This window comes from Conger conger, chromosome 4 (assembly GCF_963514075.1).
Source record: "Conger conger chromosome 4, fConCon1.1, whole genome shotgun sequence".
Lineage (NCBI taxonomy): Eukaryota > Metazoa > Chordata > Actinopteri > Anguilliformes > Congridae > Conger > Conger conger.
In genome coordinates, this window is record NC_083763.1 from 33,639,062 (window position 1) to 33,662,326 (window position 23,265).

Here is a 23,265-nt window from a genome sequence, read left to right on the forward strand (position 1 = left end):
CACACCCAGCTTGGTAAACAAAGCAGTGAAATAAGATTCACACTGATAATGGATTTGATAGTTTACTGCTGGCAATCAGCAAGAGAACAAAGAAGTAACTGAGAAATCTTCAAGGACATTCTTTAAAAAAAATGACAAGTGAAGAATGTCATTAGGGTTAAATGGCAAAAGATCTCTGTCAGTTTTCTGTCACAGTTGTATAATACTCTGTGTGATTTACAGTGAATGCTCTCTTGATCCGTTTTCCTGCAGAGTCCTTCCTGTAAACACTGCGAGACCTGTCTCTGGAGCAGGAGAGCACACAAAGGTAACAATAAGAATTTGTAGTATATAAAGTACATTATTATACTCTATTGACCTTTCATGTGAACATACTGGTTTGCAATCAGGTTGCTCAATTTCTTTTAATGCACTTTTTCACAAAAGGAATGTTGAAAAATAAGGGCATTAATTTTAAGTAAACCCACCAACACACATACCCATACACAGAAATATGCATGCACACACACACACATACACGCACACACAGACACACAGGCACAAGCAATAGGGAATGGTCGAAACTGTGGTCTGATCCACAGTTGGCAGAGGAGTGGTGTTCCAAGCCCTGACCAGTCAAGGGGGTCAACATAGCCCAGAAACCCATGCAGCCCAGGCCATTGAATCACTCCTTGGCCTCTGTTGCACACCAAACACTGCCCTATCAATGCTTGACTTAAAGGTACAATAGGTAATTTCGGACTTCTAACAGTCAAGAGAGGGATTGCAGCAACAAACATCTTCAAATCACAACAATATTTTTCCCTCACCCTTCTCTGTAAACACGCTGACGTTGAAACGCCATTGGCTGTGGCAATTAGTACCAATTTTAAACCAATGAATTATTTTATTATTATTACAGTCATACAATGTTTTGGTACAATTGTATATTTTGAAACCCAAATTTAAGGACTATAAACACAGGCAGAGGGTCAACATGTCAGTGAGCCTTTTTCAATGAAAGGAAGGGATTTCCAATTGTCTTTTAACAATGTTTTAACACAAAAATCTTACCTATTGTACCTTTAACCACCAAAATTCTGCCGGGAAAAAAACCTTTTCTCAGAGATCGATGGCACCGTTGGCAGCTGGTGGAGCCACACCTTTCTTAAGTATTTTCCGACCTTACTTGCTCTGTGCTCTCTTGCCTCAGGTATCCACACCATCTGAAAGCAGGCTTAGGATCCTCACCTGGCAGTCTGTACTGCACGTCCTCTTAATTCTCCACTTTCATTGGCTATTGATTAGAAAAAATTGGTTTGGTTACTCCTAAGCTTGGGGCAGGAAAACTGTCAGAATGAAACCTTCTTCAGTGCTCTCCACTTGTGAACACAAGCACAAGGAATTTCAAGAAGCTTTGCTCCCAGCAGGAGCTTGTAGTTTTATTCCACAATACATTCAGACATAAATAGAGTTCACTATCATTCAAAATGTACTTGACAGCAAATTTAACCAGTTGAAAGCTATTTGCCAATTCTTTGTTTGTGGTGTGATGTAACCACTTCTGTTAATGTAGGAAGTTCCATCTTTGCAAAGAGAGGCATTTTCCCCTGCTGAGGAACACGGCCAATTGAAGGAGACTGCAACAGGTCAGTACTGTACTGCAAAATGGCATCAAAATATTTTATCCAGAATTACATTTATGGTCCAACTTTCAGTGTGACTACAGGTAGTTGTGTAAGACGCTACTAGTGTGGTTACTGGGGGTTGGAGTAAGATTATCATTGTGACTGTGGTCAGACTTTAATAATGTGGTTGTTGGGGTTTCCCACAGGAAAACAGTTAGTCTCAGTTTCAGATCTAACATGGAAGGGGGAGTTGGGGTGAGTGGGGTTTAATACATGACAGACTGTGCGGGAATGTTCTCAATTCAACACTTTTATTAAACAAATAAAATAATTTAAATAAATGAAAAAAGTTATTTACTTACCATTACTATTGTGATTTTTCCTCTGTGGATATTATTTCTTTCCTCTTCCATGTGGATATTATTTCTTTCCTCTTCTTCTTTCCTCTTCTATTATATATAATTATATAATAACTGACTATACATAACTATAATAAATAAGTTTGTTATATATATTTTTCATACTTTTCTATTATCAAGTTATATACACCGACATAGTTATGCTTGTCTTTTTCGAAACTACACTATTTATATGCATTAAACTAGGCTAATACAATTTCAATGGCTTAACATTTGTGTACTAAAGTATTCCCAATTTGCATTTAAATAAACAAGCAATTAACAAGCAATTAACAGGTAATTGCAGGCGGAATTCTGGTGGCCTTGTTGGATAAGCATAATTGTAGCGACATTTTATTGTCAGAACTCCAGGCTACTGCCAGAATGTATTATAGTGAGCTCGCTATATGTTTGTGTTGGTTGGCTCTTACATTGGCAACAGGCTCGTTATACCAGAATGACTGATTCTGGTATAACTACGTTGTGTCATTTCTGTGTTATGGATAGCAACGTTATTGCATGCAGGTAGTAATTAGATGACATTACGTAGCATATGGACAGTAGGCTAGCAGTAGCACACATTTTCACAGTTCAACACAGTAAAGTAAAATTTTGCTAAATATATGGTCAGAGCTGTTCTGTTACTGGATATTGGATAACTTTCTTTTTGACTTTAATAGCCTTAAATATCCTGATGGGGAACTTGAGTCACCAATGCCCTGTAATAAATAACACAATAATACTTTTTGGCAAGATTCTTATTTTATATAAACAAACAGGAGCAGAATTGACTTTGGTCTAATTCAAAAGGTTCCTTAAATATGAATTTTAGAATTATTGCAAGGAAAAACAACAGAATCAGCTAACCCTTCAAGAAGTAGGAGAAACTGAAGTAAAGGTGAGAGTTGGGAGATTGTTTTTTTCTTGATTATTTACTTATTGTTGTAAAATCAGATTACATGTATACTTATGCTATGTGCACATACACTCACTGAGCACTTTATTAGGAAAATTTTTACTGTGTTACACCTACTTATTAATGCGATTATCTAATCAGCAAATTGTGTAGCAGCAGTGCAATGCATCCAATGTAGATACAGGTCAGGAGCTTTAGTTAATGTTCACATCAAAATGGGGAAAAAAATTTGATCTAAGTGACTTTGACCGTTGAATGATTGTTGGTGGCAGATAGGGTGGTTTGAGTATCTCAGAAACTGCTGATCTCCTGGAAGAGTCTCTAGAGGTTGCAAAGAATAGTGCAAAAAACAAAAAGAACCAGTGAGCAGCAGTTCTGCAGACAGAAATGGTTTGTTAATGAGAGACGTCAGAGGAGAATGGCCAGACTAGTCAAAGCTGACGGGAAGGTGACAATAATGCAAATAACCACACATTACAGCAGTGGTATGCAGAAGAGCATCTCTGGCATCTCTGAACACACAACGCATCACAACTCTAAGTGGATAGGCTACAGCAGTAGAAGTAAAAAAGAAAAAGAAAAAAAGTAATAAATATCTAATAAAGTGCTTGTTGAGTGTACAATATACAATATACGCTTTAATGCTGGATCTATCAATTAACCACTCTAGTATAAAAATGGTATGCTGCATACCGACAGTTTCTGGGCAAGCTATGTTGAAAGAGTGATACAAGATATATGGTCCCAAATAGGCCACATTGGCATGTTGGAAATAAAGTATGCTTTAAAGAAGTGCAAAATAAGTATATAAATTTAAAATGCAAAATTGGCTAAATACACTTTACAGTGTACTACTCTGAGATTATGAATGCTTTGAGAGGTTTGAATCTTACACATTCTGCCCAGTGGTAAGCACATGTTTGACGTACAGTACACATGGCTGTGACAGTTGCCGTAGATCTATTGATACCTTGATGGGGAGCAGGCTGATTTTAGTGTTAGGGCTGATCAATTTAATATCCTGTCTTTTTAGGCTTTCAGCAAATGCAAACATTTAACCTAAAACATAGTTTTTAGGTAATAAGTATTAACTTACCTACTGCTTGCAGTGCATTTGTTACCATAGGTAATTAACATTACTACTGTAAGTAGCATAGTATTCTAATTCAAACATACCATTTAAGCATTCAGCAAACAGTCAGTTTGTTCTAGAACTCTATGTTTGAACTTGATGTTTCTTTTGTGCAGTCAGATTTGAGAATGTATTATTATTTCCCCCTGGAATGTAGTCAGGACAGCATGAGCATTCACTTATTACCAGTAGGGATAAATAGATCTGCAGGATGCCCTGGTTGCTTGTGGTCACTTCAGCATTCATAATTTGTTTTCTCATCTGAATTGCGTGGGTGTTTTTCTGATAAAACTGGGATATACACAAAATCAAAGGTCTGTGAGTGTTTCATGAATGGTTTTTTGTAGGAACTTCTATTAAGAACAAAAATAAGTTTTGAATTTAAGAATTTAAGTTTTGTTAATTTGTCCCAATGTTCCACAGAGCAGTAAAATAATACACTGTGTTTCACTTCTTTACCCATCCTCAAAAGGAGAAGAGGAACCAAGATCACACACTCGCACAAGCAAGTCTGAGCCGTGTCAAAACCCTAGACACGAGGTAGTCAAGGCATCTGCCATCCTCACTGGGAGAAATCCCAAGTCCCAGGGCAACACTGAGGCTGGTGCACCCCAACCCCCACATTCACACAATGGTGTGCTCCTCACCTCTCCGTTCTCTCATGGTGACAATGACAGCAAGCCGCCGTCCAGCGTGAGCCAGCTCCCGCCCTCCACCATGCTGTCTTCTGCCCTTGCCACGGTGCTGGCCCAACCCTGGAGTAGCCGTTTCCGGAGGCAGAGAGCAGAGTCTGGCAGTGGAAAGGAAGAGGAGGAGCTGAGGCAGGAAGCAGGGGATTGGGCTCGCTTCCTCAAGCCATGCCGTCCATTCACTGAGGAGGTACCAGGGTGTCCTGGCAACAAGAACATCACCCCAAAGTCCCACCCATTTCCTGGTTCACAGGAGCAGCATTTTCAAGATGAAGATGTTTTTCCTGGACCTGACTGTAGAGACGGAGCTCACACAGAGAGTGGAATGGCCCTCCTCCCCACCCCACCCGAGACCCCATGCATAACCGCCACACGCTCACTGGATTACCAATGTTACCGAAGGGAGTCGCAGGCCGGCTTCTTGAGTCCCCGTTTTCGGGAGCGGTCATCTCTGCTGAGCTCCAAGCCCACCACAAGCAGCTTTCTGCTCTCACTGAGACGCCTAAGCTCTGCCAGGGGGAGTCCATGCACCAGCTCGGCCTTTACCAACACACCGCCAGCCTCCCCAGGCAGCTGCACCCTGCCCGGTGCAAGGAGCATCACTCAAGAGAGACCCAGGCCTTCTGGTGAGCTCAGCAGGGGTGTGTCCATTAAAGAGGGACAGCTGCCCCCTTACACAGGGAGGACTGGCCACAGGGAACTGACAGACTGGTTGAACTCATTGAATGCCCAGTCACTGAAGCACAGAAACACCCTCTCCTCTTCAGAATGCAGGAAAGGCAGCCAGCAAGATGATGACTATATTACCCCCAGCAATTTCATGACCAGTGCTGGAAACACGACGACTGGCACCAACCTCAACCTACTTGACTTCAGCAACACTGCAACTGACACCAACCACAATTTACTCAGCCCAAACAAGAATGTGACAGGCCCCGGAAATACCACTACTAGCACCAGTCATAACATACTCAGCCTTGAAAGCGCTACATCCAGCATCAACACCACCACCTTTGGCCAGAACCACAACCTCAACAGTCACAGTACCTACAACCACACCCATGGTCTTCTGAACACCTATAATGCTCGTAAAACCACTCCCAAAAGCCCCAGCACCTTGAACTCCAACACAAATCTCAACAGCTCTGAAACTATCAGCAGTCCAAAAACCCCCAAGTTAAACACCCTCAAAAGCACCAAAACTCCCTATACTCCATTCGGAAGCAACTCCTCTAAAAGGACTTACCCCCCTTTAAGCCCAAACACTCCCATCACTCCTGGCACCATCAAAAGCCCCAACACTCTATTTAGCCCCAGGATACCTATAAGCACTAATGCTCCTCTAAGCCCAAATACACCCACCACTCATAGCACCCTTAGAAGCCCCAACACTCCATTCACCCGCAAGACACCAGTTAGGACTAACACTCCTTTAAGCCCAAACACACCCATCACTCCTGACAGCCTCAGAAGCCCTAACACTCCCAGTACTCTGTTCAGCCCCAATACCTGCACTTACACTCCTTTAAGCCCAAACGCTCCCATCACTCCGGACACCCTCAAAAGCCCCAACACTCTATTTAGCCCCAGGACACCTAAAAGCACTACTTCTCCTCTAAGCCCAAACACACCCACCGCTTACAACACCCTTCGAAGCCCCAACAGCCCATTCAGCCCCAAGTCACCAGTTAGCACTAACACTCCTTTAAGCCCAAATAAATCCATCACTCGTGACCACCTCGAAAGGCCTAATACCAGTACTCAGTTCAGCCCCAACACCTGTACTTACACCCCTGTAAGCCTGAACACGCCCAGCTCTTTTAAGGCCCACAGAAGCCCCACCACTCCATTCAGCCCCAAGACACATGTTAGCACTAACACTCTTTTGAGCCCGAACATACCCATCACTCCTGACAGCCTCAGAAGGCCTAATACTGCCAGTACTGTCTTCAGCCCAAACACCTGTACTTACACCCCTGTAAGCCCAAACACTCCCATTCCTCCAGAGGCACCCACAAGCCAGAACACTTCATTCAGCCCCAAGACACCAGTTAGCACTAACACTCCTTTAAGCCCAAATAAATCCATCACTCGTGACAACCTCGAAAGGCCTAATACTGCCAGTACTCAGTTCAGCCCCAACACCTGTACTTACACCCCTGTAAGCCCAAACACTCCCATTACTCCAGAGACACCCAAAAGCCAGAACTCTCCATTCAGCTCCAGGTCACATATTGGCACTACCACCCATCTAAGTCCAAACACGCCCATCTCTTTTAACACCCACAGAAGCCCAACCACTCCATTCAGCCCCAAGGCACCAGTTAGCGCTAAGACCGCTGTAAGCCCAAACTCACTCATTACTCCAGAGACACCCAAAAGCCAGAACACTCCATTCAGCTCCAGGTCACATATTGGCACTACCACCCATCTAAGTCCAAACACGCCCATCTCTTTTAAGGCCCACAGAAGCCCCACCACTCCATTCAGCCCCAAGACACATGTTAGCACTAACACTCTTTTGAGCCCGAACATACCCATCACTCCTGACAGCCTCAGAAGGCCTAATACTACCAGTACTGTCTTCAGCCCAAACACCTGTACTTACACCCCTGTAAGCCCAAACATTCCCATTCCTCCAGAGACACCCACAAGCCAGAATACTTCATTCAGCCCCAAGACACCAGTTAGCACTAACACTCCTTTAAGCCTAAATAAATCCATCACTCGTGACAACCTCGAAAGGCCTAAAACTGCCAGTACTCAGTTCATCCCCAACACCTGTACTTACACCCCTGTAAGCCCAAACACGCCCACTACTCCCGAGACACCCAAAAGCCAGAACACTCCATTCAGCTCCAGGTCACATATTGGCACTACCACCCATCTAAGTCCAAACACGCCCATCTCTTTTAACGCCCACAGAAGCCTCACCACTCCATTCAGCCCCAAGACACATGTTAGCACTAACACTCTTTTGAGCACGAACGCACCCATCACTCCTGACAGCCTCAGAAGGCCTAATACTGCCAGTACTGTGTTCAGCCCAAACACCTGTACTTACACCCCTGTAAGCCCAAACACTCCTATTACTCCAGAGGCACCTACAAGCCAGAGCACTTCATTCGGCCCCAAGAGACCTGTTAGCACTAACACCCCTTTAAGTCCAAACACACCCGGGACTGCAGTTAGCTCAAACAAACCTATAAGCACTAACATATCCACAAGTCCCAACACTTTCAACAGGCTCAACCGCCAAAATATTTTAAACAGCAGCAAATCTCTCTCTAATGGAAATGTTGGGACTGTTGATAGCGTCGACATTTCCGCTATCAATAGTCCAAACTCACCCATCAGTCACAAACACTTAAGCAGCTCACCCTGCTCTGGATCCACTCTGAACAGCACTAAGGTTCCCAGGCTCTTCTTGTCTAGGACACAGCCAGTGGAGGACCAAGCCAAAGCAAATCACACAATCATCCCCTCAAATGCAGAACTAGAGGGTGTGGCCAGTTGCTCTACAGGTAAGGGGAAGGGTGGGCCTGAAGCCTTGAAGAGGCCCATCTCACCATCTCATTACCCATTGCTGAGGAGGACATCACACACCATGGAAGAACCCCCATTTTTCTCCTCCCTCAGAACAGCTGGTTCCTCACCCTGTCTCTTATCTCCAGACCCAGACCAGACTGTGACCCCCTGGAGATGCCACCTTTCCCAGGGTCACAACCCCTCCTCCATGTTCACATTTGACAGTGGTAGGGACTTTCTTTTGGTCAAATCAGAGAAACAGGCTCCCTTGCAAAACACCTCTGCCCCTTCCCTCAGTTCTTCCCAACCACTGTACAGCAGGGACGCTGAATTGCCACCCTCCACTCTCGCTCCCCACCATGTATCCTGGTCATCTGACAGGTCATGGGCTGTTCCTATGGACTCCACTGGCAATATCACAAGTCCCCACTCCTATGAGCCGGGTGGGGAAACTTCTCTTCCTGTGCAGTTCAGTGTCTCAGCACATCTGAGGACCCAGCCCCAGAGCAACGCACCCGCCGGCTGCAAGACATCCCAGGATATGTTCTCATTTGTGCCTGAGACCAACCCTCAGTATTCTGCCACAGGTATAGGCAGCATCAAAGGAATGAGGACAGACAGCACACTTCAACTCAGTGCCTTGCAGCATCCAGAGTGCAAACCCCAAATGTCCCCAAACCAGAGCCCAGCCAGCACAGACCATTTCAACCAATCTTTTACCAGCATCATTGACTCTCCCACTAACCAGGGCAGTAAGAGGATTGGGGAAAGCTTAAATAAATATTCCCACAGTCTCCCACCACCCAAAACATGCATTCCACCTACCAAGTCAAAGGGGATTGTGGGTAATAAGGAGTGTGACTCACTGGTGGAAGAACATGATCCTGCAGTGTCTATGAAGCACTCATCTATTAACAGAAGCCCTTTAATGTTCAGCAGTAAGAACAATAACTTTAGCCCACCTGTTCCTGGGATAGCAACTCAACCTGTGGCGCCCATGTGTGATGGATCAGGCAAAAGTGTAACAGAGGGGAATAAAGGCAACCCTAAAGTCTACCAGGTGCCAAGTAGCATAGAAATGACCAAACACTTCCATGATGAATCTCTGACCACAAGAAAAAAGAGCATTAGCATGATTAACATGTCCAGCCTAGTTTCCGAAGGTAGCTGGGCAGGGGATCCAGGCAGGTGGCAGGATGCTGGGGTGCTAAGACCATTGAACCATGAGAACAAGACAGGGAGCAGAAAACCCAGAAATCAGCGGGAAGCTGCGGGTATGCACCTGCCCAAAGAGAGCACCCAGCCTGGGCCTGTGCAAAATGGCAATAGGCGTGGTCTGAAGAATGACAACAAGAACCACTCCTACCAAAGGTACCACTCACCTCTCGGATATTGATACATTTCACCTTTCAGTCATTCCTTAGGAAGCTAACCTTGCTATTATTATTAATAACTATCATACATTAATAATAACTCTAACCCAACTTGAATTTACCAGCTACCAGCTGTTTCAAAACCTGGCTTGGGCTGTTTTTTTCAGCAGGGCACACATTAGATTTGATAAAGCTCCATTAGCTCTCTGGCTAGCTTAGTAGTTCCTTAATGGTTCACATTGCCAGGAAAAGGCTAATTTCTTCCATTGATGTTGAGTTCTATAGACACAAGTCTATAACAGTGGCCTATAACAGACTTCTCTCTCACAACAGGTATGCAACTGTTCCAGGCAGGCCCAGCTGCTTTGACATCAATTCAGAGAATGTGGAATATGAGAATGCCTTCTATAGCACCTCCACTGATGCCACATACCCAAGGAGCCAGAGGAGGAAGTCAACATCTTTCTGTGAGCCTGAGGATGTGAGGCAGGCCAACATCAATAGCCTCTCCCCCTCCACTTCCCTCTCCCCCACTAGGGTCTTTGGCCTTTATCATGGACGCTCGTTCTCTGTGAGCAGTGTGCACTCCAGCCGCCCCTCGGGTTGTGGCCGCATCTCCACGGGTCGCAAATTGGGCAGCAGTCTTGACCTCTGTAGCGCAGATGTTGATGTAACATCCTGGGGGCTTATAGACCTTGGGGCCGATGTCCAGCAAAGAGCTACCCAGAGTTTCTCCTTGAACCTGGACCAAGACACTACCCTTGAAAGAAATCTTCCCCCTTACCATTCAGAGATGTCCCTCTCCCCCCTTCCATCACCCCCAGAGTCCCCCAGACCCTCTCGTCGCATCAGCTCCTCATCCACCACAAGCCGGTCGACCCTGGACACTGCATCACCAAGGAGCCGCCTACCCTCCAGAGGCTACAGGTCCAGCCTCTCTGCCTTCGAGGAATCAGACTCAGACACCACCACGGATGATGAGTACTACCTTAGCCCAGACCGGGGCGAGAGGGAAACAGAGCTGTAGTGGTGACAGTCGAGGAGAGCAAGTGGAATACCGGGAATCAGGACTGTGTTGTGGGTGTGGATGGGGAATGCAGTTTCATGCTGTTAATGTCAATGCTGCAGGTGACATGTCTACCATGTCTACAAGTGTACCATGTAGGTGAAGTTTTATTGGGGAAATATTCTGTGTGGTTTCCCTGAGGCCCCTGCGCTTCTGTTATTCTTTATTTATTTTTGCCTAACCAGCGTCAAGCAGAGGGGCGCTGGGCTAATTGGAATGTGGTGTAGTGGTTGAGCACCCATTTAAATGGTTAATTTGCATGTTGAAACTATGGGAAAGATGTTGCTGTTATGTTTCTGAAGGAGGCACTCCTCCCAAATTGCTTCAATAATTAAGCTGCTGTTTATATGAACCTTCATTTGATATAAGGCATGTTTTCCTACCTGGGAGAGGGCATTGGCAAGGCTCATAAATCATGTGATGCAACCCAGATCTTGGCACTGACTGAAAGCTTGTGCCCCACCCAGAAATCATTACACATCTGATGGGTTGGGCTTTTTTAAGGAACATTTCCAGGGGCCAAAGCTCAAAATGGTTTTACGTATCAGTGAGTGAGTGAAAGCTATTATTGACTCTGGGTCACATTTCTGGTTTGGTTTGAGCCTCAGATATGATTTCTGCATTTCTAAAAGTGCCAAATGCATGTCATTTTCAGGTGATTGTCATTGACTGTCATTAAATATTATAAAAGATGCTCAGATACAAGATATTCTGATTAAGTATTGTAACATTTCTCAAAACTGACATACACATACAAATTCAAATACAAACCAATGGGAATATTATTATATAATATATTCTGCACATTAGGTTTTGAATTCAGCCTTCCACATAGACACCATTATTCACTCGTAAGTGGAACAGGAGTGAAAAATAAATAGGCTAAAGTCTTAGTTTTAAAATTAAAATTCACTTATGTATCTATTATGAATAACTGTAGCACCTTCAAATTAGAACAGACACGTGACAATGTACACTATTATTGAACCGTAAAGTTCACTTTCAGGTTGTCCATCATGTGCTTTAATGCACTTTATAGGCAAGTGACCTTAAATAGGACTAGTTTCTGTTTCAGGCAGAAGTGTGTATTCTGAGCCATCACCAGGTAGAGGTCTGGGTTGCTATGGCTCTGTCACTTAGTCAGCTGTTGAAAACCTATTTAAGCATGTCATAGATTTAATTGTGGACATTTTTCCAGATGTCTTTTTTTGTTAACAGTGCTGTACCTCTGGAAAGTAGGTGCTTTTTACAGTGTAAAACATTCATGTACATACTGTTCTAATAAAAAATCATTTGTGGCTGGAGTCTTACTACATTCATGTTTAAAGTGTTTGCTAAGCTTTATTAAGTATAGTATATTCCATGTTTAGCTCAAGTGCCTCATCACACAAATGCAACATGAACAGCATTTTCTGTTGGAATTCAGTTTGTTTGTTTGTTGATATGCTTTCCGTGTAACCTAGACACATTTCAATAGTAATTGGTTGGCTGGAGACAAAGGCTTACAAATGCCTCTGCTATTTATATAGTGAAAGGGAGTAACAGAATATAGGCCAAGGTGGGGTTGTCAGGGAAAACTATTAGTTGATAGAGAACATTACAGATTGCAAAGTGTTTTCACCATGGCAACTGGTGTGGCAACCGGTGAGTCATTGCTGACAGGTTCTGAGAGGAGATGGCTGGGAGACCCATAACATAACATAACATAGCATAGCATAAGGTAATGGTGAGAACAGGCCATTTAGCCCAGCAATGCTCGTCTTTTCCTACCCCTAAGTGTACCTACTGCCTATATTGGCTAAAAGCTCAATAGAATCTAACACCTTTTCAAGCCTGTTCTTGAAAACCCCCAGTGTTTCTGACTCCACTACATGCACTGGCAAGCTATTCCATACATTGACCACTCGCTGTGTGAAAAAATACTTCCTAATATCTATACGGAATTTCTCCTTTGCCAATTTCCATTTGTGTCCTCTCGTTCTGCTAACCGAATTCAACCTGACAAATCCCCTATACTTCACTTTGTTATGCAATAGTACGAAAATCTGGCTGAAATACACTCTTTAATAAGTTTAGTTTATGGGATTAACCCAAACTTGAGTTGAGTGTTGAGTGTAATGACCAAAGGTGTCAAAGGTTTAAAGTGTATCAAAATAAGCAATACCAGTGAAGCATAACTAATTATTCCCAAGAGGGGTTTACCTAATTAAGTACCACGTCAGGATCCCTCTTGAGCAGCCCAAACACATGATTGAAATGTTGTCTCAATGCAATAGTAGCCAATAATTTTTATTTGGGATGTGATAGAATATGCATGCAACATTTTAGATTTTAGGATTGACCCCCTGCTGGATGTTTGCAATACTTTAATGGGAAGTGAATAGGATTTTTTTTTTTTTACAAAAACCTATACCCCTCTGGTTAAATTGCTTACCTGGGAGGCAACTCAATACTAATGGCAAGCTATGTGAATGAAGTAAGTTAAAGCAGTAGTTTTGCTCATGAAAATTATTAAATGCTGGCTTGCAGGTCCTGGGGCGTCAAATACACAAAGCTTGCTGACCGTTTTGTCTGGAAGTGAAGCAAAAACTAGAGTTAGCTTGCCTGATCCTGGGTAAGTGTTTGCTCCATGGACCCAGCCCCTTTCTGCGTTTCTTGACGTGTCACAAACTTGGCACCCTTCCTGTTGTTCTCAGTGGAATGCGGTGTAGCTGGCCAGCAGGGTGTGGTGTTTGTTTGGTAACACCCTGCTGTCAGGCGTAACCTGTGTTTCTGTGTGTGCACATGTGCATGTCCATGTGCATGTGCAAGTATTATGCATGTATTTATTGGCTATTTGGAACTCTGTGATGGTTCTATTGGTCTTCTGGAAATTGCACAGTCTTTCTTGGACGACCAGGAAGTCTCTCATTTATAAAAGACACACCTTTGGTCCCTCCATGTTGGTGCTCTCTCTCTCCTGTGTGCTTTGGGCTGGGTTCCTGTCAGACAGCAGCAGGCTGTGCTGAGGCCTGTCTGAGCTGCAGGCTCATTTTTACTTTCACAGCTGAGGTAGACCGCTGGACATGTGGTGTACAAAGTCTGTGGTTCAACTCAAACATATGGCACCATCACTCAAGAGTGAAAAAAATTATTTTGTGGTTTTGGCTTTGATATACTGCATGTGCTGCATCTACTCTGACCTGTTAAAGTGAAGCCAGGAGACTTTAATTAATCTGCTGTACAATGGGCTCCAGAATTATTAATTAAAACAAATGGAGAAAAAAGGCTGCATTGGGAAGTACATTTTTAATTCGAAAAATGTTTGACTTGAATGGTTGCACGATTCCATTGCACGATTCTCCCTTCAGTACATTACGCATTAAGGAGAGAAGTGTACCTTGCGATGACTGTGATTAAGAGGATGACACTGCAGTTTCAGCCCCATTTGAAACATATGGCACGTTTTTGGGGCAGAATGTGTCATATCTGCATAAAGGATAAAGGTAATCGTAGGGGTCCTCACACGGGGCTCCAGATTATGTAGGGTTCTCGCACGGGGCTTCAAATCATGTGGGGTCCTCGCACGGGCCGCCAAATAACATAGGGATTTTACTCTCTACGAAACCAGGGCGACAGTTAATGTTATGTAGCAGTATAACTGTAAAAAGTAATCAGTCTCCTAAAATTACTGTTATCAGAAATATCTAACCACAAATTTAGTATTTTAATTAATAATTAAAATAACCAATATTAATGATTAAACATACCGATAACCTGAAGGTTGAAAGTTCTTCGAAAGACCGCTTTAACTCGGCTCTCATGTCTATGCGATTCCAAAACGGACACCGGGGTTTAATAAAATATATTTATTAAACAAACATACAAACACATAACAGATCAACTAATGGGAATTTAGTTGGGTAAATTAGTGGGTTAAGTTAGGGCGTGTATGTGTGTGTGGGCGCGCGTGTCGCTTGAACAAAGGAAAGGTGGGAGACGAGAGTAGCTAGCTTGAGTAAGCTAGAGTTCTGGGTGTGGTAATGAGTTAGAGTTAGCTGTAAGAAGGGACTACTTGCGTAGTTTTACTCTATATATGCGCAAAAGACGGCGAATCAATTCACGTACATATATATGTAGCTAACCAAACACATTACAATGGTAGGTAAATATTGAAACACAGATTCAGAAAAACAGTTAAGACTGAACTAAACACTGGCTATGCCTGAATGTTTGTTCTCTTACTGAGTCCATACGCATTGGATCCAAAAGACGTGCTGTCCTTATAGGAGCCGCGATGGTGCTGTGAATGCGTGTCCTGGAGAGATGCGCAGGCTGGGCGTCTTAGCCGCGTGTTGTCGTCTGGTCCACTCGGTTGCTGGAAGGATGTTCGTTGCAGTTGTTCTTTGGTGAGCTTTGCAGGGGTAAACTGATGTAGTGTTCCGCGTACACCAGTTTCCACTCGCTATAGGCCAGATGAGCTGAAGCGAATGGCCAAAAAGGGTGCGTCGAAGAGAAGAAGCAGAAGAGGCAGAAGAGAGATCCTAAGAACGTGTCTTGCTCTTATACGGGACCGTTTATTGCTCCCGCCATTACAGGATTGGCTGAACCAAGTTAGACGTCATTCGTGGTGGACGTCGCAGAATTTCCCTGTGGGAATGTGGAAGTTGTAGCCCCTACAGCAGACAGGATCAAGTTCTGAAGTTGCTGTGGTCAAACCCTGCAGCCGCTCATGTTAATGTATTTCTCAAGTCAGTCAGTCGTCATATGGACTGCACCACACCTCAAGGTTCCCCCTCATTTTCATCAAAGGTAGCAACCCTGGACTTGACTGTACCTGGAAGTGTCCTAATGGCACACCATTAGGGAAGCAAACAACTCATATACAGCCACATATATAACATGGTAGGTACCATACATGCCATAGTTAATGTATTGCAGTGATCCTCACTCCTGGTTCTGGAGAGCCGCCGGGTGTGCAGGCTTTTGTTGTTACTCAGCATTTACTTGAATAATGAAAGCAGATGATTGCACAGTTGACTCACCTCACATGGTTTCTTGGGTCTGAACACTAAACAGTGTTTTAAATTCTGGAAAGGGCCTTTATGTTAAAAAGGGTCTGTATGCTGAACAGGGCTACTGTACTGAACAGGGCTTCCATAATTAGACCTTTACCCAGGAAAGTCATACCCAGGTTGGCTGTGCTGGAAAAGTGAATGTCCACAGGCTAAGGGTTGATATGATCAAAGAATATCTTGAATAAAGGAATATAAAAGATGCTGTTAATATTCAAAGAAAGCAAATCAAAGTCAAAACAGCTCAGGTTAAAATCATGTCGGGACACATTCTATGTGTAGGGAGGCTTAAAGTTAAGTCAAGAAAAGAGTGGGAGGTTGACAGAGGTGTGTCTACAGGAGTGTTGGTATTTTATCTTAAGTGTTTTTGTAAGATAACCTACTCTGTATGTTTGTACACTTTTCCCATTCATTTAATCAGGATTAATCAACTGCTTGGACAACTGTGAGCAGGGAATTTGTATTCAATATACACTCAGTGAGCACTTTATTAGGTATTTATTAGACGTATTTTCTGCTGCTGTAGCCTATCCACTTAGATCTTTGACACACTGTGAGGTCAGAGATGCTCTTCTGCACACCACTGTTGTAATGTGTGGTTATTTATGTTACTGTAACCTTCCTATCAACTTCGACCAGTCTGGCCCTTCCCCTCTGACCTCTCTCATTAACATGATGTTTTTCATTTTTCCACATCGTTCTCTATAAAATCTAGAGACTGTTGTGTGTGAAAATCCCAGGAGATCAGCAGTTACAGAAATACAGAAAACCAGCCTGTCTGGCACCAACAATCATGCCACAGTTGAAATCACTGAGATCATATTTTTCCCCCATTCTGATGGTTGATTAACTAAAGCGCCTGACCAGTATCTGCATGATTCTATGTATTGCACTGCTGTCACACGATTGGTTGATTAGATAATCGCATGAATAAGTAGGTGTTCCTAATAAAGTGCTCAGTGACTGTACGTCTTGATAGCATAGCTTTGTAGCATAACACCTGGTATAGTTGATGGTTTACTTTATGTGTCTGTGAGGACATGATTTGGGACATCAGATAATGACCCAAAATTATCTCAACTTGCATTAGCTTTTAAATCCTTGTGCGGTCATTGTAGGCTTTGATTGTTCCAGTCACCATACTAAAATATACTGTAGAGTGATCAACTCTAACCCTCATAGAAGTATGTATTGACATAAGGCATGGCAGGAAATAATGTGACAATGGAGAAGGTCAGAGTCTGAGTGACTGGGTGCAACTGTACCCACCTGGAAAACTGCAAAACAATACTTTCAATTCATTTTGAACAGTTTATAATACAGGCACAAAAAGAACAGCAGATCGGCATTTACTGACAAAAACACTGATTGTGGCCTGAAATAAACAAGAAGGGGGAATTTTCTGTCAGTGAAATTCTTTTTTTAATTGAGCAGTGGACAGATGTCAAAAACATGTTAAGCAAGCACGAGTGTGACAGAGCAAAGTTCAGGCAAACTAGTGAATTAGGTTAGAAGTTATTGGCACACAAACAAGGACCTGCACTTGCACACTGGACGTTCGGGAAAGATGTGTTTACAGCAAGCACCGCCCAATGGCAGATGATCATGAATGACAAAATGCCAAAAACGGATCATTTTTAATAACCATACACTGCTGAAATATATTTAGCAGTTATCTACTTAACATTTCTGTGCAAAAACGTGACTGCCAAAAACTGTAAAATTGCCTGCAGCATGCAGTCCTATGCATGGAAGGCAGCACGTCATAGTGTGGGAACATTGTTGTCAGTCATCGTCTAAATTAGTGGCAATTTATGTATATTACTGCGGGGAGGGGCAATGTGATAACTGACTGACGAGAAGGCTCCTTTGACGTCTTGCTGAGGTATGACTGCATTGGAGGTGAGAAAACTATCCTGGATAAACTACTGTCCCTAATCCTGATGCAGCAGACAGAAATGTTGACATTGGGTTGGATTGAGTCATTTGAATTGTCTTTGGTCAGAATACATTGTTATGGTATTATGTAGTTGCGAAATCACTTAAAATAATAATTGATGTCAGCATTTACTTAACATTCATCACTATAATACCCAGCATCATTGAAACCACATATGGGCTTGTAATGTAATCTTTTTGGATGTGTATATCCACTCTGAAATCACTTAACATAAAAACATTATCCCCATCAGCAACAGTCATACAGTACCACCCGAAACTTGGTCGGGTTGGTATTGGAAAAACAGTGTCAATGATGTTGGGGCCATTTGGGGGCTGTGGGCCAAATGGAAAACTACTTCCCGAAGTATCACAGATATGTGAATCCATATGGTTTTATGGAGTGCAACTGGATTCATATATACTCTGATTTGAATAAACATTGGACATTTTAGGCAGAGCCCTATGTACAATAAAATCCTTCTTCTTTTTGCTTTTACTGTGCTGAGACAGATTGAGATAATGTGGTTATAAAGTATACAATTATACATGCACCACAGCCCCACCCAGTGGACAGGATGGGTACTAACACAGTAATTATTAATTTGGTCTGTTAATCCCACACAAATGCAAATGCATTCCTGTGGCTGGCTATACAAGAAAAGCTGCATTTATTCAGTGTACAATGAGATTCTATGATTATTTTGCTGTATAGTTACTTTTCATGGTTTTTTTATTTCTCTATGATCAGGGACATGTATGGCTCTGTTCAGTGTCACTGACCTGTGAATCATAATAGTTTATGGGAGATCGGCAATAGTACTCAAATACTGTGTTCACTCATGTTGGTGTGCAAGTTTCATTGTATGCATGTTGAGAGCTGTACTTTCATGCATTAATTTGATTATTGTGCTGATGTGCTGTGGAATCTTTCTCAATAGGACCTGTGATAAAAGAGGCAGAAGTGGAAAATATAAGTATTTGGACAGTGGTATAATTTTTGTTCTTCTGTACTCCAGCACATTAGATTTGAAATATGAGGTTAAGAGACAGATTGTCACCTATAATTTGAGGCTATTTACATCTGTAGTGGGCAATCCATGTAGGAATTACATCCCTCCATTTTAGGGGAATCAAAAGCAATTGGACAATTGGTTTCTCAGCTCTTTCCCCCCCTCCTATTGGATCATAGAGCATACAAGTTCAGTGTATTTGACACATGCTTTTAAGATACATCACAGAAATAAAAAAGGCCCACGCCCAGAAGAGGCCTTAGCAGTTTTTAGAATAACAAATACGAGCAAGGCATTGGACACGAGTGAACACAGATACAGGTTGCCAGAGTATCATAGTGACTGAGCATGTTTGTTTTCTAATGTTGTCAAGGTGAAAATCCTGCATGCCTTTAAATACATATTAGGGCGAGAAACTCACCTTGCGATGACTCACCTAGATGACATGATACCAGACCTGTGTGCCTCTTTGATATATAAGACGTATGTTTCTGGGGCAGAATGCATTATATCTGTGCCTGAATATCGTCACTTAGTAAATGTGGCCCAAAGTACACACGGATTTGAACCTTGTGCCTTATTTGGGCTCAAATCCTGGTTCAAATTTCATGGCAATACCACCAAAAATGTATATTCTGCATTTTCTCAGGTATGTCTAGGCAGATTTACAAAAAGGACACTTGGTATCCAGTTTATATCATGGGCCTTTAGATTTGTAAAATAAATGTAAATTTCATAGTTTTATGCTTATTTCAGGAGTGTGCTGAAATGACCTCCTTTTCCCCCTGCCTGTCAACTACAAAATTCAACTTATTATTTACTATTTCATATTTGTTGCATTGAATGTTTTTAGATCTTTAGAAAATATTTAATATTAGACAAAGGGAACCAATGTGAACTAAGTAAGCATTCAATTTATGTAATGAAAAACATTAATCAAACATCCATATGACCCCTGTGAATAAGTAATTGCCCCCTTTAACTTAACTGGTTTCACCACCTTTAGCACCAATGTTCATTCTCTTTCTGTGTCCTTCTCTATCGCATGAATAGCATACAACTATTTGATCAGCAATATAGGGCAAGGGCCTCTCCCATATCTGTTATTTTTTCTGATAGCACATATCCCTCTGCCAACTGTTATGCATAACAAATGAATAGTCTGAAGAGGCAAATGTTCAGTCTGCATAAGATGGCCAACATCTCTGCTATTCTGACTGCCACCAGAATTTCATTCCATCACCAATGGGCTGGAACAGACAGCTAACGTGACCAGGATGAGCAGGCTTCGGGTGGGGAAGGAAACATATATATATATATATATATATATAAGTTGGAACAGAGGGGTCTGGCTCGTGCGTATGGTCTGAGTATGTTCTGTATGTATGAAGTGGCAGTCCCCTTGGTAACCCAGCAAATTACTGTAGCATCAAGGTTTTAAATGTGATGTGAGGGGTGGTGGGCAGCCAGGGAGACCAGAGCAGAAAGAGTTACTGTCGTCAATGTGGACAGAGTTTGTGTTGAGGAAACATGTCGATTTTCTGGATGTTGTTGAAGAAGAATCCACACACTCCAGCTGCAATGTTTGCAGTATTCCGAAGTTTGTAATCTAGAACCACTCCTAGATTCTTGGTACTAGAAGAAGCCAAAGTGGTGTCTCATAGGGTGAGGAGTCACATGGGGGGAAAACATGGGAGGGATGTAAGGCACCATCCCATGTCTTTACTGGTGATTTTCCATTCAGCTCAAGATGTGATTTAGTTGGGCTAATATGCAGAGATGGGCAGAAATAAATCAAAATGTTTTTGATAGTTTTAAAAATGAAGTGTAATTCTTAAGATGTTTAATACATATGCCCCCAGGCCTACCTAGTTCTATACACACCCAACTATATGAATATTACTGGCTATGCTGCTGCTTTAAACACTTCAGGATTTGTGTTTAACCCAGGGGGCCAGGGTTTGCCATTCTCTGAGAAGCTCGCAAATTCAGTTGTGTAAGCCTCTGGTGCCAAAAAGCAAATTTCCCCATTAAAGTAAAACTGCAAATTTACCCGAGCCAAAATATATTATTTTGGCCCGTACTTGAGAAAATTTTCACTCTGAAGTAATTAGTAATCCTACAAACATTCTGCAATTTAAAACAGCCTTCTCGTGCCATTGAGGAGCTCCCATAGGAATCCATGGGACAAGAAAGGGGAAGCTGTCTCCAGTTAATGGTCACTGCACCCTGGATGTCACTCGGGGTCCTCTTTATGATGCAATGTCCTGTCTATTATTTTCTTAAAGGCACATTACATGAAATGCCATTTTTTGGAGCCTATTGAGAAAGTCTTAATTTACAGACAAAATGTTTTCAATGATTGGAATACTTTCAAAAACATTTTCTGATTTGAAAGCTTTAAAATATAACATCATTGTATTTATATATGAGAATTGTATTTAACTAAGCTAGACTTTTAATAGTTTTCTCTTTCTGCATGTATGGTCAGATGGTTGTACCACCTTACATTTCTTTACTTCAGGACACCAAAATGTAATTGTATTTTAATACATTCAAAATGTGTTCTCTTAAAGGAAGCATTACATAATATTGTGATGGATGTGATGTATTTTTTTATTTTTTATTTTTTTTCAATTTAATTTTATTTAAAGGAAAATAATTGACTAGGACACAAAAAATGTACACCATGTCATTGTCCTTTTGTCAATATATTTTTTTAGTTTCCAGTATTTTTTGGGCATATTTATCAAGGTTGCTAATAATATTGGGGCCCACTGTATATGTAAGATAGGCTAGCTAAATATAAAATGAAAGAGGAAGCCTATGCAGATAATTTGCCAGTAGATTTGTAAGACTTTCATTTAATTCTGATTAAATGAAATGAAATTTCTGATATTGCCACCACACTGAAACATTGTTAAATTATTATTATTTTTTTTAACTTCCCAACACATGTGACAACCACTATGAAAGGAGCTGGCACTGGCAGCAGGTCAATAAATGACACAATTCCTTCATGAAATCCAAATGTTGTTACCAAATGTTGTTGAAAGGAGCTTTGGAATGCATGATTACATTGTGGTGAATAAAAATGTAAGGCTAGCTAACAGTCTTCTTCTTCATCTTTTTCTTCTTGTTTATTATGGCATTCCTAAACCCTCAGTCTTTACAATTTTTCTATTTCACTGGTGTCTGACTCCCCTCAAAATCCTTTTTCCAAAATGCCCTGGATTTCATCACCCTTCACTTTAGTTATAGCCAAGATCTCTCTTGCTGCGTCTACCACCATCCTGATCCTCTGTGTCACTTCACTTACACAACCGTTAGCCATTGCGATAATGTTTCCCCCTCATTTTTAGAACAAAGCTGCTCATAGTTTTTGCAGACCCCAAATACTGTATGTTGCCCAGGATTGAGCTCTGTGGATAGAACAACCTTATGTTCACCTGTTGTACCTGCAATGGTGATTAAATCGTTGTCTTCATTGTCTGAAGCTAAATCATTGGGAGGGCAATCATCCAAGATGTTGTTAAACAGCTCTATAAGTTTTTGGTAGATGTGAGAACGATAAGGGGTGAAACATCTAAATGTTTTCCCAGACATATTGAGTCCAAAGGTAATTTGAAACTTGGGTTGATGCTGTTGATATCAGTCAATGTGATTGATTAATCTTGGGAATGATTGACAATGATTGTCGTAATTATTTCATTTCAAATCCAATGTGCTGGAGCACAGCGCCAAAACAACAAAAATGTGTCCAAATGTGTCCAAATACTGCCCGGTACATCAAAAAAAATGAATGCATATTTGAACATAATATTTTTATGTTACTTTTAAAGGCTGGAACATTTGTATTGAGTGGATTAGGATTTACAGTGCATCAAAGTCAATGTCTGTCAGAACCGTTTCTTATATCACCATGTTTACAATACAGTCCTCCAGGGCCCCTGGGAAACTTCCTTGACGAGCTAGACACCCTTCTCAGCTCCTTCCCTGAGGATGGCACCCCACTGATTCTCCTTGGAGACTTCAACATCCACCTAGAAGCCTCCCAGGCTGCTGCCTTCCTACCGCTAATCCACTCCTTCGGCCTCTCCCTGCAACACTCTCCTCCAACCCACAAGGTGGACAATGTCCTAGACCTTGTCTTTGTGAGGAACTGCTCATGCTCCGATTTCACGGTTACCCCTTTGCATACATCTGATCACCACTTCATCTCATTCTCTCTCCCTCTTCCTCCCCATCCTCCTCCCCCTCCTCCCACCCACACTTCCTCAGCCCGCCGTAACCTCCACTCCCTCTCACCCTCTTCCTTTGCCAGCACCGTCACCGCCTCACTCCCCCCTCTCGAATCCTTCTTCAAACTCTCCACTAACTCTGCATCTGCCACCCTCCTTTCATCTCTCTCCTCCGCCTTTGACTCTCTCTGTCCACCTGTCTCAAAGCCACCTTGCACATCCCCTCCCAGTCCTTGGATATCTGACACCCTCCGTACCTCCAGGGCCAGCCTCCGTGCAGCGGAGAGGAAGTGGGGGAAACGGACGCTTC

At 42.4% G+C, this 23,265-nt stretch overlaps 1 protein-coding gene across 1 annotated transcript in view; it reads left to right on the forward strand.

Moving 5' to 3' along the window:
* zmp:0000000991 (mucin-2) overlaps nt 1-12,013 on the forward strand; it is a 28,502-nt gene extending 16,489 nt beyond the window's left edge. Inside the window, exons 4-7 of the mRNA XM_061239991.1 lie at nt 253-307; nt 1,556-1,628; nt 4,526-9,641; nt 9,977-12,013. Of these exons, the coding sequence (XP_061095975.1) occupies nt 253-307; nt 1,556-1,628; nt 4,526-9,641; nt 9,977-10,670 (5,938 nt within the window). The 3' untranslated portion in view covers nt 10,671-12,013. The remainder of the gene's footprint in view (nt 1-252; nt 308-1,555; nt 1,629-4,525; nt 9,642-9,976) is intronic.
* Nucleotides 12,014-23,265: the final 11,252 nt, after the last annotated feature.